The following is an 18,493-nucleotide window of genomic DNA, read 5'->3' as shown; positions in this document are numbered from 1 at the left end:
AAATAAATATAAAAGTACAACTTTTGATGTTGGCAGGATGGATTGAATGGAATAGATGTAATGATGGAGAAAATTGGGGAGATGTGAATTTAAAGATCTAGTTAAGAGAAGTCAAAGGATGGGAAGTTACTAGCCATATAAATAAGAGGAGGAAGAATATTTGAGGCAGAGAGAATAGGGTATGCAGAGGTTCTGAGGTGAGTAAGAACTTCATGTTTAAGGAACCAACAGTAAGCCACTGTGTCTGGAGTAAAATATACGAAGGGAAGGTATGGATTTGAGGTGTATTTGAGAGGCAAAAGTGATCAGCCAGAAAATTATCAGGAACTGTAGGTGGCTCCAAGTATTGAAGGTATCACCCAAGGATTTGGTATTGCGATACTTTGTACCAAAATAGCCCAGACTCATGGTGGCAATAGAAAAAGTAGTTGCTAAAAACAAATTATTTCTTTTCTCCTTTGCTGATAGGAAAAGGGAAGGGGCTAATAGCCTACTGCCTTAGTCTTAACATTAAATGGCATTAGCCTGCAGTATCTGACAGGTGGAAATTACTGAGAGGAATAATTGAGGCCCTTAAGAACTTGCCTAACTGAGCTTTGTGCAACATATTTGGGAGTTCACCAGCAAAGTTTGTGTGTTGACACAGATAGTATCCATGCTAAGACTTGTTTGGGTGCAAGATTTAGTAGCGTGGTAGGGCATGGCTACAACGCAGCTCTCCCTTTTTATCAGACATGTTTATATGCTAGGTAGCTCGTAATTTAGTACTTTTTCCTTTTTTCAGTACCAACAGAGAGCCATTTGCTTTTAGTCCCTCTTATATTGTACTGGCAGATTAATCTTCAAATGCAGTTTTGATCATGTCTTCCCCCATCTATGAGCCTGTGATAACCCCCCCTTACTTGCTGTATCATGTTCAGAACTCATACTAGAATTAAAAGCCTTAAATGATCGCCAACCTATTCTTCTTTTAAACCCCAGCTAGAGACTATCCTTTAGTCATTTTGATGTCTTCAAGACCTAGCCCTACCACCCTCAGGAAGCCTTCTCCCTCCAGCCTGGATTTATGCTTTCTTGTCCTGGAATAGTGGGAACAGCGCAGTGACCTCAGGCAATGCACCCAACCCCCCACCCCCCAGATGATCACAATATTCAATATTTAGTGATCTTCTGCCTTTATTCATTTGTACCAAAAGTGTTCTTTAATTGCTGCATGCTTCTGTGCTTTAAGCGTCCTTTAAGACCCCAGGAACAGGGACCTAGTCCGCAGATCTTGTTCATCAAAACTAAGGCTTGAAAACTTAACAGTGCCGCAGTGAGAAGGGCAGTAGATTTAGAGTCAGACTGATCTGGGTTTGAATGACAGCGCTTTTACTAGTTTATGACCTTGGGAAGGCTACTTTACTTTTCCAGCCCTTATGTTTCTTATTCTTAGTCTTCTGCATTGATTTCTTTCTGTGCCAAGAAGTGGTGGCATGAAGGAAATGTAGTATCTTAGCAGACATTCCACTGGGAATTTTGGAGCAGACACTTATAGTGGCCACCCAGGTTACCATTTTCCTCATTCTGGTTGATAGAATTGGAATGAAGAGGAAAAAAAAATTCTGGCAGAAATGAGCCTAGGAGAGAGTATTTTTCTGGAGTAATGTGCCTGAATCTTAGAGAAAAATCCATTTTGTAGAAAATAACTTAGGAGCCAGTGTGCTCTTGGCTCTTGTAGATTTGATTTCTCTAATAAACAGTATCTAACAAGTACACAGTTGTCAGGTGTTCTAATCTTCAACAATAATCTTCATTCAAAAAATAGTGAACTGTACCTACAAGTACATTTGATTTTTGAATAGTAAATTTGAGTTGTAAGTTTTTCCAGTAATCTGATCGTATGAGTAATGATTTTCATCCTCTCTACTTCCTTAGGCCTTCATGTGCTTCAGAAATTGAGGCACACAAAGATGGTTTTGATATAGTCAGACTTACACCTCAAGTCTTTTTTAAAAGGGTTTTTTAAAAAATGTTTTAAAAATATTTTATTTATTTATTCAGAGAGAGAGAGAGAGAGCATGTGCACGAGAGCGCACAAGCAAGGGGGTCAGCAGGCAGAGGGAGAAGCAGGCTCCCTACTGAGCAAGGAGCCTGATGCGGTACCCTATCCCAGGACCCTGGAATCATGACCCGAGCTGAAGGCAGACACTTAACTGACTGAGCCACCCAGGTGTCCCTTTGTTAAGCATTTTAGAGGCAGGCAGCTCTGGTTTAAATCCCACTTCTGCACTTCCTGCCTCACAGTAGGCAAATTATTTTACCTCTCTGAGCCTATATCCTCAACTATAAAGGAGGTAAATTTTCTGGCAGCTCAAGCACAATGCCTGGTTCATAGCAGGCAAGCAATGACTCTTGGTTTCCTTTCCCAGGGGAGCCAAATTTCCATTCCAAGCATTGTTTTATTTACCTAGTCTGTCTTACTACAATATTTAAGTGTCTGGATGTTATATCGCATAAGAAATATATATGATATCTTTTTAAACACACAGTGTCTTATACTCAGAATTATCACAGAGCCAGTCAAAAAGAAAAATAACATCCAAATTACTCATATTCAGCAAGTAAGTTTGGTTTGAGGGTAGCATAGATATTTGAGTTAGTCTAAGTGTAAGAGACAAAGCTCTCTGTAATTTCCAGGTTACAGCCACTCTTCACCTACGTCTTAGTCATCATTTCTAAATCCCACCTGTATCCTAATTACACATCTGTCTGTACTCTGAGGTAGCATTTCTACCAGTATAGTAAAGGAGCAAAGCTTTCTATAATAAATGACATCATCCGCCCTGGGGAAATGATTGCCAGTATGTACTCCCTCACTCACTCATTCAGTCTGTATTAGTTAATACTGTGGGTTGCAGTTGACAGATCCCCATCCGAAATTAGGGATACCTATTGGAAGGGCCATCTCATTAAGAGCAGTTGGGCTTCAGGAGTAGCTGGCACTAGTAACTTGAATGCCACATGACTCTGTTTTTTTTCTTCTGTGCCCTTCTGATTTCACCCTTATCACTTTGTCTGTCACCAGCCATTTTATCCTTTTGGTCAATGTGTCAAAGAGTTCCTAGTCCAAAAGTTTAGCAAAGGGACACTGTCATATATATAGCTTGTATCAGATGCCCATCCTGGGTCAGCCAGCTAGAGTAGGAGGGCATGATCATGTAAAGACATGGTGGCTCCCTCAAGAATTATGTGTAAAAAAATAATTATATTGTTGAAGTGGGGTGAGGAGAAGCACCAGAGGAGGTTGATGAGCACAGAGTTCCAGAGATGCCCACACACCTATCCTGCCATCCTGGGCAGTGGGATCTTAGGTGAAGAGTATAAAAAAAAATATTCCTAAACTGTGGTTGCTTGTAGCCATGTGATGGGAGATGGATGTGTAATCAAATAAGTATAGTAGAGTGATTCTAGTTCTGTACAGTGATTGTATATGTAGATAGGGTTAAAGAATAGGGGGTCATTTAGGTTAGATCAGACACAGCTAACCTCTGTTATTGGTGATAGCTACACGGCTGGGTACGTTGAACCCCTTCTGAAAATATTTGAGCTCCTTGAATTATTGTTTGGTATTCTGGGGACTAGGAATAGCCTTGACATTTTAGGAGTATAAACATCATGCTTGGGTGCCTAAGTGGCTCAGTCAGTTATGCATCTGCCTTTGGCTCAGGTTATGATCCCAGAGCCCAGGGATCAAGCCCCACATCAGGCTCCCTGCTCGGCAGGGAGACTGCTTCTCCCTCTGCCTGCTGCTGCCCATGCTTGTGCTCTCTATCTCTCTCTCACTCTTGTATTATCTCAAATAAATGAATAAAATTTAAAAAAATAAAGAAAGAAAGACTTATTTGCCTAAAGTTAAAAAAAAAAAAATCTTGTGCTTTTTCATTGAGAGCCCTCTTCATCAGAATGCCTTTTCGAATTATTTATTGAGTTCTTTTTTAACAAAGATAAAATTAAAAGACACCTTGAGGTTTTATGAGTTTTAGCCACTTGTCCTGTTGTGTTTTAGAGAATTCAGATGATCTGATTATGAGTTCCCTTTGGTAACTCTTTAAACTGGTATTAATAAGGACGATTCATCAACTTGTTTTATAACTCGGGTGGTCTAGCATTAAATTGCTTATTAATCACAGATGCCTTGCTTATAAGTTGAAGACATACTTTTGTTCCTTGTGACGGGGCCTGAGAGCCTTTGCCCGTAGCTCCCCATCCTTTGCTATTGTAGTGACCTGCATTATATCCATAAGTGGTCTTGTGTGTCATCCTTCAGTTTGTTCTTTTTCAGGCGGATCAAACTGATCTTTTTTCCATCTTCTCTTACACTGGGTCAACTTTCTGCATCTTACTTCACAGATCCACATCTTTGAAGGCTGGGTGCCTCAGGCTAGGCACAGTTTGCTCTAGTTTCATCATCCTGGTGTTGCCTTTCACCTCTACAGTTTACCGATGCTTTTCATTGTCCTTCATCTCTTCTCTCTACCCATGCTTACCCTTACTTTTATTTTTTAACTAAACTTCTTATTTTGAGGGACACCTGGGTAGCTCAGTTCATTAAGCATCTGCCTTTGGCTTGGGTCATGATCTCAGAGTTCTGAGAGCAAGAAATAAGTAAACTTTTTATTTTGAGATAATCATATTTTCACACACAGTTATAGGAATTAATACAGAGAGATACCCTATACCAAGTCTCCCCCAATTGTAACAGTGTCTTGCAAAACCATTGTATAGTACCATAACCAGGATGTTAACATTGATATAGTCAGGGTATGGAACAACTGCCCTGACGTTTTGACCTTTAGGTTCCTTCTCATCATTCTGTTTTTTGCTCATCTCATACACCCTTTTCCCCTCATTCTTCTCACTTACATATTCATTGTTCCAGGGATTTAACTGAGTCAAGGATGCTACAAAACTAATCTTCTCTTTGATAGGCTGGCTAAATTCTTATGTCAGAATTTCTAGGGATAGCAGTTTCCATTCTTCTTTAAGTTATTTCCCTGGAATAAATATCATTTGGATGGTTCATGGTAAGCCTTAAGATTCATGTGAAGACCTGGTCTGCTGGGAGATCTGCTTGCCTTAATTTCAGGCGGGTCACATGAGGGTGAAGAATGTGTGGGAGTGGGTATGGTACTAATCCTTTGAGACTTAAGAGCCCTAATCAAATGCACTTTTCCCCCCAAAGGACAGTTCTGCACAGAGGATGTGGATGAGTGTCTGCTGCAACCTAATGCTTGTCAGAATGGGGGCACCTGTACCAACCGCAATGGGGGCTATGGCTGTGTATGTGTTAATGGCTGGAGTGGAGATGACTGCAGTGAGAACATTGATGACTGTGCCTTCGCCTCCTGCACTCCAGGCTCCACCTGCATTGACCGTGTGGCCTCCTTCTCTTGCATGTGCCCAGAAGGAAAGGCAGGTAAGACCAGCAGCACAGAACTGGAGTTCAGAGAAGGGGTGGAGAGCATTCAGGATCTCTTTCATTCCCTAAGTTGTGTCCTTTTAATTAGCATCTGTAGAAACATGTTACTCAAGACTGTTCTTCTGGAAATATGATTGCTAGCCAAAGTGCTATGAAATTAGTCTTTTTCTTTAGGACTTTTGGCTATCATCTCTAGTCTGCATACCTCAGTTTTTCATCCCCGCCCCCCCAAAATGAAAGTAACTGTTGCCTTGGGAGCATCCTTAAGATCTTAGACTGAAAAGCACCTCGGGAATTAAGATTAATTTCTCAGAAATTAAGACAAAATTACTGATAAGTGGATTTAGAGACTTCATTTTGAGAGGAAACCTTTTATTCAGAAGGAATTGGGAGGAGAGAAACTTTTGAATGCATTCCAGCTCTCAGTGTCTATGGAAATATTCTTCCAAGGGAGGCATTTTACTAACTGCAAAGTGAACATTGCTCTAGCCTCTCAAGTTAACAGCTCCCAGTCCTAGGAGTAGAGAGCAGTGAAGGGAGGAATGTGACAGAAGAAGATAGCTTAACCAAGAGAACTTTGTGCCCAGCACTTTTGAAGTGTTCTTCTATCTATGCCTTTCCAAAAGCCCCACCTCCAGCTTTGTGGAAGAAGCCTTGGCTACCTGTTCTTAAGCTAATTGCAGACTGGAAAATCCAGTTCTCTTGTGAACTACACAGATCATGGGGCCTAGTAATACCTTCAGAGTCCTCAGGGAACTTGAGCCAGGAATGTTGACGCTTTTTAAAAGGCTGCCCTAGTATAGGCTGATGACACGTGTTCAGCTGTTTTTTTTTCCTTCTGAGGCTAGCTAAGTACTGGTGGCCCCTGATCATCAGGTAGCATAATTTGGGGAAAGTGGGTTGCTAAGTAATATAAGGTACATGCAATATTTAGAAAATATAGTAAAAACTTAATTTGTTGTTTATTTGAAATTCAGATTGAACTGGGCATCCTCTATTTTTATTTGCTAAATCTGAAGGATATCTTCATCATCTAACCATCTCACTTTATGGCCTCTAGATGACTCTGCCCTTGAGGAGAGGTCTAGCTGAGAGCTCAGGGTCAGAGCATTGCAGTTGTCTGCAGAAGCTCTTTGCTTGCTATTGGCGGCAGCATATCCCTAAGGTAGGGTTAGGTAAAGGGGAAGTTGCCTCTAAATCTCCATATTGGATTTTGGTGAGGTGACCATAGGTTTTCCCTCCTCCATGAAAAAAAAACTGTCCTTCAAGTAAGAGACTTTTCCTCTTTATTCTTCTTGCCCGACCCTGTGACAGGTCTCTTATGTCATCTGGATGATGCATGCATCAGCAATCCTTGCCACAAGGGGGCACTGTGTGATACCAACCCCCTAAATGGGCAGTATATTTGCACCTGCCCCCAAGGCTACAAAGGGGCTGACTGTACAGAAGATGTGGATGAGTGTGCCATGGGTGAGTATGTGGAACATTTCCTATTCCTCATGGTGTTTGTCGAGTTCAGCAAGCATTCAGAAGCAAAACCTCAGATCTCTCCTGTTAGATGCCCACTGTTTACAACCTTTCAATGTAAATGCATATTCTGTTCTGAGAATTGAATATATAGAAGGTCTGTACCTGATTATTTTTTTTAAGATCTTATTTATTTATTTGACAGACAGAGAGAGAGATCACAAGTAGGCAGAGAAGCAGGAGAGAGAGAGGGGGAAGCAGGCTCCGCACCAAGCAGAGACCCCGATGCTGGGCTCAGTCCCAGGACCCTGAGATCATGACCTAAACCCAAGGCAGAGGCTTAACCCACTGAGCCACCCAGGCACCCTGTACCTGATTCTTAATAAAAAGCCCTGCTTTGGTGACAGTTTGGGCAAAAGAAGAGCAGAGTTGAGATTGCCCTAGTATATCTTCCTTTCCCTTTCCCTTGCCCTTTTCATTTCCTTTCCTTTACCCTTTCCTTCCGTCCCTTGTTTTTTTAAGGAAGAAAATAGGAAGTTGAGAACCAGAATATTAAAAGCCTGGCCCTAATGCTCTAACAATCAGACCTACTTCCGTAACCCACATTTGTGGAGATTCCACTAAAGTACTTTGATCCCAGTAATTGGTGCTTGTGTTTTCCAGCCAATAGCAATCCTTGTGAGCATGCAGGAAAATGTGTGAACACGGATGGTGCCTTCCACTGTGAATGTCTGAAGGGTTATGCAGGGCCTCGTTGCGAGATGGACATCAATGAGTGCCATTCCGACCCCTGCCAGAACGATGCAACCTGTTTGGATAAGATTGGAGGCTTCACATGTTTGTGCATGCCAGGTACATGGGCCCATCAGTGTGTGGGGTCTAGACAAAAGTTACTTCCCTGCACTTTTTAGTATATGATGGCAATTCCATGAACTCTGTCAACATTTAATTCCCAGTAATGACAGGTTTCCCAGCCAAGGGGACCTTTAAGGAGTAATACAGTGCAAGAAGTCTTAGAGCAATGGAGACCAAGTTTTAAAAGCCCATATGTCAACACCAGTTACATGTAAGAGAAAAATTGAGAAGTGATTGTTTTTGATTAAGTATAGTATATCCTTTACTTAATAAAGGATTTACCATAAGGATCCTTTAAATAGCAAGCTTTTCTGATCTCTTGATATATTATAAATACCTTACTATTCCATTTATAGAAATTATTTTACCCATAATTTTATAGGAACTTGTCATTTGTCCATAGTGACTTGCATATAATTAGTTGTATTCTGAATTTCTTCTGCAGAAACCATTTCTTGAATCCTTAGAGAGCACAAGTAAATCTAGTTTAAAATGACAGGACAGTGGCTGCTTTGCCAAATTAAGGCTGCTGGCTGCTGTAGCATTGGGAGGCCCTCCTGCCCTTGACTTGTACCCCGAGAGCAATAGCATCTCCAGGTCAGCTGCTGTTTGGAAACATTGACTAGGGACCCTGTGTGCCTGGTGCTGCTCTGAAAGTGAAGCAGGGACTGGTCAGAGAGTATGGGATAGTCTTTGCTGGCATGCTGTGTTTTGCCAGTATATTTAGAGGTAACCTCTTCTCCCTCTTCACTGTGACATGGATATCTTCGTAGTATTCTCCTCTGTCACTGATACTTTCAGTGACTATTTCCCATCATGGCAAAGTCCCTTTTGACTTCTGCAGAAATGTTCATGCTCATAGAGGTTATAGTCATCTCTGCAAATTTGTGCTTTCTTGGCTAGAATATGCCTTTCTCTCTTTCTAAGCCACTTGTGTGGTCCAATTTGTTCAGGTTTCAAAGGTGTGCATTGTGAATTGGAGATAAACGAATGTCAGAGCAACCCTTGTGTGAACAATGGTCAGTGTGTGGATAAAGTCAATCGCTTCCAGTGTCTGTGTCCGCCTGGTAAGTGCCCACCACCTGCCCCTGTTTTCTTTGAAAGTGCAAAGCTCCCAGGCCACAGGGAAAGGAGGAGAGAATGTGTGTGGGCTGTACATGAGGAAGTCATTAAAGTGAGCACTTCAGGATAGGAGTGTGTGGAGAAATGGGGAGCTTGTTTCAGCTAGTGGATCATCCACATCCTTTGTGGCCAGAAGTCCAAGTGTATTCCGAATGGCCCATGACCTCTCTGTCTGCGTATATATTTCAGAAAGGTCATACCTCACAGAAGCCTTTTGTAGGCTATTCAGGAGGGTTTTTTTTTACCCCCCATGGATCATATTCTTGAAGCCTCTCTGTGAGATTTTTATTTTTAGATATTTCACTCTGGGTCCCAAAACAGGCAACACAAGTCAGTTTTTTCCAAAGAATGCTCTGTATCTCCTTTTGCTCCCCAGAGCTATTGTTGAAGACATGCTGGATTTTCTGCTACTGACAGTAGCCTCTCAAGTTGTTTCTACTGAGAGGTTCCTGTTCCTCTGAAGCTGTACTCACTTGTTTGAGGATCCCTTATATGACCATTTAGTCCCCACTTCAGTTAGAAGAGAAACCTGTACTGGGAAGAAACAGAGGTAGAGACACCCCCAGTGGCCTCTGATGCCCTGAGCCTCACGCAGTTATTCCAGTTTCCTACTGGGAGAATAATTTTATGTTTGCTGAACCATTGGGTTAAGCCCTACTGGTAACTTAATCCAACCCTTCTTGGACATCCTTCTCATAGGATATCCTAGGTAGACCCTCGATAGACAGACAGAGGATAGTCCTTTGACTGTGTCATCATTCTGTCCTTTTAAGGTTTCACTGGGCCAGTTTGCCAGATTGATATTGATGACTGTTCCAGTACTCCATGTCTGAATGGAGCAAAATGTATTGATCACCCGAACGGCTATGAATGCCAGTGTGCCACAGGTAAGATTGTCCTCACTTTTTATCCCTCTGGTAGGTCCATTTGAGCAAAATAGGAGACTGTCCTCTTCTAGCTGTCCAACCAAGCCAGTCCACTAATGGCCTGCTCTGTGTTTAGAGAGAGATGCTTCTAGCATATTTTTGGATTATTATTATTATTTTTTTGCTACTCTCATTGTTTCTTTCTACAACACCTGCCTCCTACTCTACCACAATAGTGGCCTGGCTTGGACATTTTCATTTGGTGTCCGTGTCTTTTGGGGACAGATTTTGGCAGCGGTGAATTTCCAGCTGGCATGACTTGTTCCTTCGGGAAAGGGAAGAATTCCAGCTGAAAGCCATTTTTCACTAGGGCTTCTCAGCAGGAGGTCTGTCTCTGTGTTTCTTGGGGCAAGTGATTGAACAAAGGCCCAGAAATCTAAGGATCATTGTGTGCAAGTGCAGAGGTTTTCTGCATAAAAGACTGCTCAGACCCTGAGAGTCAGGTGTGTATCTGAACAGGAGAGAGAACTCTGGGAAAGTTTAGGTCCTCTTTCCTGACTTTGCTACTACAGTGACAAAGAATCTGTTTACAGATATTTTCCATTTCTGATCTGTGGCCACATTTTTCATTTGGGAGTGGAATTGAATAAGGCAAACGTCCTTTGTTCCACATTTGCTTCTGCACAGAGCAGTATTCTAGAGAAAGACTAGAAATTATTAGAAAAGATGATTTCCCAATTTATTTTTTGTATGACCACTTAAGGGAGAAAGAAGTTATGAGTATAATTCAAGACCTTTTTTTTATTTTAGAAGATGGATTCTTGAAAAATTTTAAATATCATGTTCATGATTTCTTTCTGATGACAGAAAAGGAAACTAAGTCACAAAAATAAACACAGAATTAGTGTTTTTGTAGTACTGGAACATAACCATTTACTGGGCCTCCTTGGATTAGGTCCTGTCAGATGAACCACTTAACTGCTTTCTCTTTTCATGAGTTGTTGTCCTTGTTTGGAGAAGTTCCAGGTTTTATCCTCCTCTGGCCAGATTATCCTTATAGAGAATAACCTTCACTGGAGAGAGTTTAAAAACATTGAATTCTTGTTTAAAAGGGAAGAGAGCTCCTCTTTCTTTAAAATCCTTTAAAAGAATGGATTGAATGAAGGAGACTTTATTTGTCCCTTGTTCTTTTAAATGCTCATACATTTTCATTCATTTCGTTTAACGGGTAGTGACTAAAAACTTGATATATAAGCACAGTGCTCCAGGAGGGTTTGAGAAGGGTAAAGAAAAGTTCTCTGCCCTCCAAGGTCAGAATTGGGGAAATAAGGTACATGTAACTATTAATATAGTATCCGTAAGTTAGTTTTGGGAAGAAAGAAGTATAAATACGTAATAGAAAAATATTGGAAGTTATTCCCCATTGAAGCCCAGTATGAAATGAAGATGTAGTTCAAGTATCTCTGAAGTGAAACCACTGGTCATTTAAAAAAGGTATTTGAATTCTACAAATTTTATTTGATAACTATTTTAAAGCACAACTCAGGCATGCCTTATAAGTCATGCAAATAGTTGGCTTCAATTGCTCATTGTTTACAGTAAGAACTGTTGAGACATGAGGTCTGTAGGATAAGTGGATGTGGCCACACTTATGTTCCAATGTGGAGTGTCTGACTTTGTTTGAAGCCTTCTTGGTAAAATTCCTTCCCAGGATTCACTGGTGTGTTGTGTGAGGAGAACATCGACAACTGTGACCCTGATCCTTGCCACCATGGCCAGTGTCAGGATGGGATTGATTCCTACACCTGCATCTGCAACCCGGGGTACATGGGTGCCATCTGCAGTGACCAGATAGATGAGTGTTACAGCAGCCCCTGCCTGAATGACGGTCGCTGCATCGACCTGGTGAATGGCTACCAGTGCAATTGCCAGCCCGGCACGTCAGGTAACCCTATGTCTCCTCTGGACTTTCACTGTTCCCCCCACATAGTTTATACATCTGTCTCAGGCTGTCATGGCATATGCTCAGATACCTGAAAAATAATCCTGATTCTGAGAGGCACAGCCAGGAACATCTCAGAGGCAGTTGCCTCTAGCCACTGGAGAAATTAGAGGCAGTAGCTTTGCAAAACTGATGATTTGGGGTGTGTCTTTTTTGTTAAAAGTAGACACACTACTTCAAAAAATTGAAATTATTATTTAAAATTGGAAACCCTGTTGGCTTTGTGGCTTGATTTGATTATCTTTTTTTCTTTAGCTCCGACACGCTCAGATGAATGAAGCTGGCCCTTTCCCTTCTCCCTCACCCCTGTCCTTCCAGTTGTGTTTTTCTCTATTTCAGAGTCTGGTTTCTTTAATGTGACACTTTTCTTCCACCATGTGTCTCAGGTGGACCTTGGCCATTAGGGGGGATTCTCAGGGAAAGGGGAGACTTTGCAGCGCCTCCCAGCCATTGTAAATTAGAATGTAGAGCCGCCATTTCCCTCCCCGAATTTTTTGCGGTTTCCCTACTCTGGTTGAGTGACTGCTTGTTACTTAGGAGGGCATGCTGCTCCTTGCTGGGGGAATGTTGAATTATTTTCTCAGGCAGCAGCATTTCACAGGTTTCACTGGAGTCTGTTTTACTTATTCAAGGAATAATTATGGTCACAACTGTGGTTAATGGACAGAGAAGTACTATGTCTCAGATCAAAGAAAATGTATTAGTGGAAGATTAACTAGTGTGTGCCTTTGTTAGAAGGGAACCTGCCAATACAAGGGAGTGATTTATTGAGAACTCATTCTTGATTTAAGGAAAATGGCCTATGTAGGGGGCAAAGGTGGGGGAGGTGGTTAACTGCCCTCATTTTATTTTGTTATTTCCAAATCCATTTCTTCAAACTTGTCAAAGGCCCTGGTCTCCATCCAGGACCTCGTACATGCCAAGTTTGAAAACAAAGTCCTTTTTGAGTTGCTCAAGCATACGAAAAACATCCCATGCCTTCACTGTTGAAAATGCCTTCCCCCTCCCCACGTTTAGATAACTCACTAAAAGAGCTGAATGGATCTTTGTGAAACCTTCCAAAAGCAATTTGCTTCCGGGCTGGTCCCCAGACATGAGAAATTGCAGTTCGAAAAGAAATTTGAGAGATTTACAGGCAATTGAAAGGATGCCTTTAGAATGGTGGGGCTGTTGTAAACGTCTTTGCTATCATCCCCATTATAACAAATATACTGGAATCCTGGGTGAGTGGTGGGTTGGTAAGCACTTTGTTTTCTCTGGGATTATATCATTGTGCCGGGATGTATCAGGTGTATTCTCTGGGGAGGACAGAGAAGACAAGGTGTAAGTAGCTGTCACTGAGAAATGCAATAAGTAAATATGAGTGGTGTGCAGGCAACATAGAATAAAGGCCTGGAATCTCTCAGAAAACTGCCAGACCCCTTCATATGGCTGTTGGGAGAATTAAAGCAAAGAGATGCAGGCATCATGAAAAAATCTTGGTCTGTAATAGGTGGAGAAAGCCCTGAAATGTACTAAGGTCCTGGATGAACATGTTTATTTAATTAGTCATTATGAATGGACTTGTGAGTTCTGGAGGAAGAATCTATGACCCATTCAATACATGGTCCTGAGTTAGTAGGTTGGGGTTTGGACAAGTGTAGACAGAAGGGGTATTTTACAATGTGCTGGTTATAATTGTGGTTTCTTACTTATTGGGTACTTAAAGTGAGATATACCACCCAGAATCACTTCTGAAGCTTCTTTCACCCTTGGTCTTATAATGGGAAACTGTTCTCAGTAAGTTTCTTTAGGTTTTAAGTCATAGAAACCAACTTGACTAGTTTAAAGACCCTTTAGTAAACAAGCAAACCATAACTACAAAATAGACAGAATTTAGTGAAAGCACATACAAATATCTTACAGATTCCGGGGCGCCTGAGTGGCTCAGTGGGTTAAAGCCTCTGCCTTCAGCTCAGGTCATGATCCCAGGGTCCACACTCTCTGCTCAGCAGGGAGCCTGCTTACTCCTCTCTCTCTGCCTGCCTCTCTGCCTGTTGGTGATCTCTCTCTGTCAAATAAATAAATAAAATCTTAAAAAAAAAAAAAGTATCTTACAGATTCCAAGTGAGAACTGACTGATTAGGCTTTACAGAAATTAGGAAGCAGAGCAATTTTAGACCATGGGTCCCACAGTTCCTGTTCCAACGTTGCAATGAGAAAATCTCATTGTCCCATCTTGGGCAATGTTATCTATTCCCATTCGAATAAACTAGAGCCTCCTGTGGCCTGCTGTGGTCAATTTTGGGTAAGTGGGGGTTATTAGCCAGTGGCTAGACACTTCTCCTAAAAGTATGCACTAGTATACAAGGAATATGGAAACTCTCGCCTGATTTGTGGCCACTGAGGCAGTCTGACCTCATTAATCACAGAATGACCAGTATGGTGTGGCAAAGAGTGTGGCTCACATCCTGGCTGTGCTGCTGTAATTGTGCAAGTCCATGATAAAACAGGTATGTAACGCAACTTGATGTGCCAGTTGAGTGAGAAGACTAAAAAAAAGTTCTGTAAAGTGGGAGGCAAAGTACTTGTGCATAATAATGGCTTAGTAATTTTTTAATATAATTATCATTAATAAATATTAATACAAAGTGTGAGTGAACCAAAATGGTCACATTTTTTTTTCACGGAAATTTTGTTAGTTTGTATCCTTTATACCAGGCTTTATTTTAGATTTTTTTAAACTTACAAGACATTTTTCTATGGATGGAAAATCAAGTATCACTAAATTCATGTTAAGTAAATGCCAAAATATCATGAGTATTTTTATAAAATGATGGTAAAAATTATTATTGGTATATCCATACTGTTTAGTTATCCATATCTATAATTAAGCCTTTCTTAATATAGCCAAACTCTACCATTGGTCTGGGGAATGGGTCAGAAGGGAGGCAGCACAGCCCCAGATGAAAGATACCAGACCCTTTAAGATTTATCCTGAACTTATGTCCATAATAGTGATAGTTGCAAGCTTTTGGCAGTGGATTTAAGTTCCAAAATTCTAATTTTCTTAAGCTTAAATTTTATTTTTGGAACACAGGACTGCCAGTTTTTCCCCTTGAAATGACAGGTTTACCTCTTTCACATAATGTTTGCTAAATACGTAGGTCTGAATAGCCCTGGTTCCTCTGTCAGTTGTTCTTTCAATTAAAATGGGATTCTATGAAGAAAGCATGTTCAGTTCAGAACTCCAACAATCAAACAACTGCTTTTCCTGGAAGCAGCTGTGTATTTGGCATGCCACAGAATTGCTTTATTTCCCATTTCATTACATAGAACAGAAGATTTATATTCAAAGGTCAAGATATAATAAAAATATAAAGTTAATAATTTTGACTTCTTCACCAAAGTCATTCTTAAGTGAAACTGTCTTTTTGTTGGTTTAAATTGTAAGTGCATAGAGGTAAAGAATATGAAGACCACTAACTAGTACATTTTGGCACCACTATCTTGATTCCTGCTAACATGCCAGCAATTCCACCCCCATTGCTTTTGCACCAAGAGTGGAGTGGAGATGCCAATGCACTGAAACAGGCAGATAGTGGCTTAGTGTGATTCATAAAATAATTTTGACCTCATAATACCCTGACGGGGTCTGGAAGACTACACTTTGGAGATCTGATGCTTTACCCTGTCTAGGGTTGGCTGGATACTCTAGATTTCTCAGCCCCTAGTATCATATACTATTTTTGCAGTAATACTGGTTTCTTTTTGCTCATATACTGGTTTATCTTTGCAGGTGTTAATTGTGAAATCAATTTTGATGACTGTGCAAGTAACCCTTGTGTCCACGGAGTCTGTATGGATGGCATTAATCGTTACAGTTGTGTCTGCTCACCAGGTTTCACAGGTAATAAACACTCTTTTTTTCAGGGAGTCCTAGCCCCATCACTTTGGGAAAGGGGCATCTAAAGAAAATTCACTTTTCAAATGTTTTCTATTCCTTTATCTCTTGGAATGTTTGAAGTTTGTTTCTGTACTTCTCCGGCTGAGTTTTCTACTTACAGGCCTTCCCTAAACTGTAACATGAAGCTTTTCATTAATTAGGATTTTTCGACCATGTGTTATACCTACCTGAAAAGCATTCCTAGTTAGACTATGAGTTTCTGTTACTGTGCTTGAGTTACATAATGTCTAATGCTGCCTTTAATTTGCTACACTTAGTAGTGAATGCCTTCATAAAAGGATAGCCAAGATAAAATTCTATGAAAACACTAAATGGTTTTTTCTGAGTACTTCCTCTTATGGGGGATTGTTGGATGAGGCCAGAACTTGGAAGGACCAAGCTAACTTGGCAGTGCAAGGGAGATCTTCCCTAGGAGGAAGAAAGTACATAGCTAAAATAAAATTGGTTATAATTATTATGAGTAGTTAGAACATTTACACACACATGCTTGTGTGCACACACACATAAATCTCTCTGTTTTGTTGTTGATAAGGTTGCCTTTACCTTTTGCCCTCCTGATCAAATAGTGCTGGGGGCTGAGAAATCGAAGGCACCTTATTGACTCATCTATTTGTTGATGGCATCATCAGAGGTGATAATGCCCATTCTATTCTTTCTAGACAGTGCCATGTGCAAGCAGGAACTTAGGTAATAATGTTACCATTTAATAAATACCATGTGGTCATTTGCAACCAATGTGAGAAATTTCCCTCAGAGCTTTTTAAACCATGATGTCAAAAGGCATTCAGGGCCAAGTGAAGTTAATGTCTTCCTCTCACTTGTCAGGAACTTACTTTCCTGTATATTTCACAATCCTTTCTCCTGCTTGGTATGATTATGGATGCAAGGAGATCTCTGCTCAGTGGAAGATCACTCAGAAGACAGGCATGATGAAAGCTGCGTATCTAGTGCCCAGCACTGCTATTAGTAGCTGGATCCTAAAACTTGTTACTCCAAGATTAAGTGATAGCCAGTTGTATACAAAAAAATTCCTGCTAGATAGGATAATAGGTGCATTTTTGTTAAATAGGTAACAAGGGAATAGCTGCCATTTATTAAGAACTTTTTTTGAGCTAGGAGGTAAGTGCCTAATCTCATTTAATTATTACAGCCATTATCATTTCTATGGTATTGATGAGAAACCCTGAGCTTAGAGAGTATAAATAACATTACAGGTACACTGTGGCCAGTGTTCCATTCCAGGTAGTCCTACTCTAGAGCCCATGGCTGTTCTCAGCTCACCAGACAGTCTAAGTGGGTGCCTATTCTGGCTTCTTTTTAGATATGTAAGCCTTACACTGGACTTTTTTTTTTTTTTTTTGAAATGCCAGTAAATCATATTCTCTCTGATTTTAACATTCAGCAAACCAAGGAGGTCAAGGAGGGAGGACATAGGCTAAAAATATTCTAAAATAAACCTAAGGTGTAGCATGAAATTACATAACCAAGAACTGGAATGTTTTGGTTACTGGGTGGTACTCTGTTCTTGGAACAATTTTCTATGTCTGTGTTTTTTTTTTTTTTTTCCCGTTTGTTTTTTTTTTTTTTTTTTTTTTTTTTTTTTAAAGATTTTATTTATTTATTTGACAGAGAGAGATGACAAGCAGGCAGAGAGACAGGCAGAGAGAGAGGAGGAAGCAGGCCCCCTGCTGAGCAAAGAGCCCGATGCGGGGCTCGATCCCAGGACCCTGAGATCATGACCTGAGCTGAAGGCAGCGGCTTAACCCACTGAGCCACCCAGGCGCCCCCCGTTTGTTGTTTTTTTAATCAGCTGCTGAAAATACCACAGACAGCTCTGGTATTATATATACATAAGCTGTAAATGTGAGGTGTTTTATCCTTTCCTTTAACACTACTACTTTTCTTTTTCTTCTTTCTTTCTTCCTTTCTTTTTTTTAGAATTCTCATGACAGCTTTGGCAGATACAAATGAGTTTTTCTTTTTAAGACTAAATTCTGTATTCTCCTTAGACCTCTTTATACTTTCTGATTGGGAAATGTAAAATATCAAATGATACTTCTACAAGCTACTTTTCAGTTTTACAAACTACTTTTTTAGTTTTGCCTTCACATCTATTACTATGCTGACTTCTTGTAACAGTCCAGGTAAGCTGAATAAGAAACCAAAAGCAATGGCAACAAAAACTAAAATAAACAAGTGGGACTACTTAAGGTGCTTCTGCACAGCAAGGAACAATCAATTGAGAAGGCAGCCTACAGAATGGGAGAAAATATTTGCAAACAATATATCTGAAAAGGGATTAATAATATCCAAAATGTATTAAGAGCTCATACAAGTCAATAACAAAGAAGCAAATAATCCAATTTAAAAATAGGCAAAGGCAAGAAAAATTTTTTTTGAAACAGTGTATGGTGTTGGATGTTAACTAGAGTTATTTTGATGATCATTTTGCAGTATATACAAATATCAGATCATTCTGTTACACACTATAACTGGTATGTTAACTGTCAACTATAGCTCATTAAAAAAAAACCAACAAAACACACATGGAGCGCCTGGATGGCTCTGTGGGTTGAAGCCTCTGCCTTCGGCTCTGGTCATGATCTCAGGGTCCTGAGATCGAACCCCCACATCGGGCTCCCTGCTCAGCGGGGAGCCTGCTTCCCCCTCTCTCTCTGCCTGCCTCTCTGCCTACTTGTGATCTCTGTCAAGTAAATAAACAAAATCTTAAAATGCACACACACACACACACACACACATTAGGCAGAAATAGC

At 40.6% G+C, this 18,493-nt stretch overlaps 1 protein-coding gene across 2 annotated transcripts in view; it reads left to right on the top strand.

The window, feature by feature from the left end:
- NOTCH2 (notch receptor 2) overlaps positions 1–18,493 on the top strand; it is a 198,718-nt gene that overhangs the window by 136,197 nt on the left and 44,028 nt on the right. For both annotated transcript variants that reach the window (XM_059137929.1, XM_059137930.1), the window contains 7 exons: positions 5,225–5,458; positions 6,776–6,931; positions 7,592–7,780; positions 8,737–8,850; positions 9,679–9,792; positions 11,483–11,716; positions 15,552–15,662. In XM_059137929.1, coding sequence (XP_058993912.1) covers positions 5,225–5,458; positions 6,776–6,931; positions 7,592–7,780; positions 8,737–8,850; positions 9,679–9,792; positions 11,483–11,716; positions 15,552–15,662 — 1,152 coding nt within the window. The remainder of the gene's footprint in view (positions 1–5,224; positions 5,459–6,775; positions 6,932–7,591; positions 7,781–8,736; positions 8,851–9,678; positions 9,793–11,482; positions 11,717–15,551; positions 15,663–18,493) is intronic.

This window comes from Mustela lutreola, chromosome 10 (assembly GCF_030435805.1).
Source record: "Mustela lutreola isolate mMusLut2 chromosome 10, mMusLut2.pri, whole genome shotgun sequence".
Lineage (NCBI taxonomy): Eukaryota > Metazoa > Chordata > Mammalia > Carnivora > Mustelidae > Mustela > Mustela lutreola.
The sequence above is the reverse complement of the archived record's forward strand: the minus strand, read 5'-3'. Positions and strand labels throughout refer to the sequence as shown.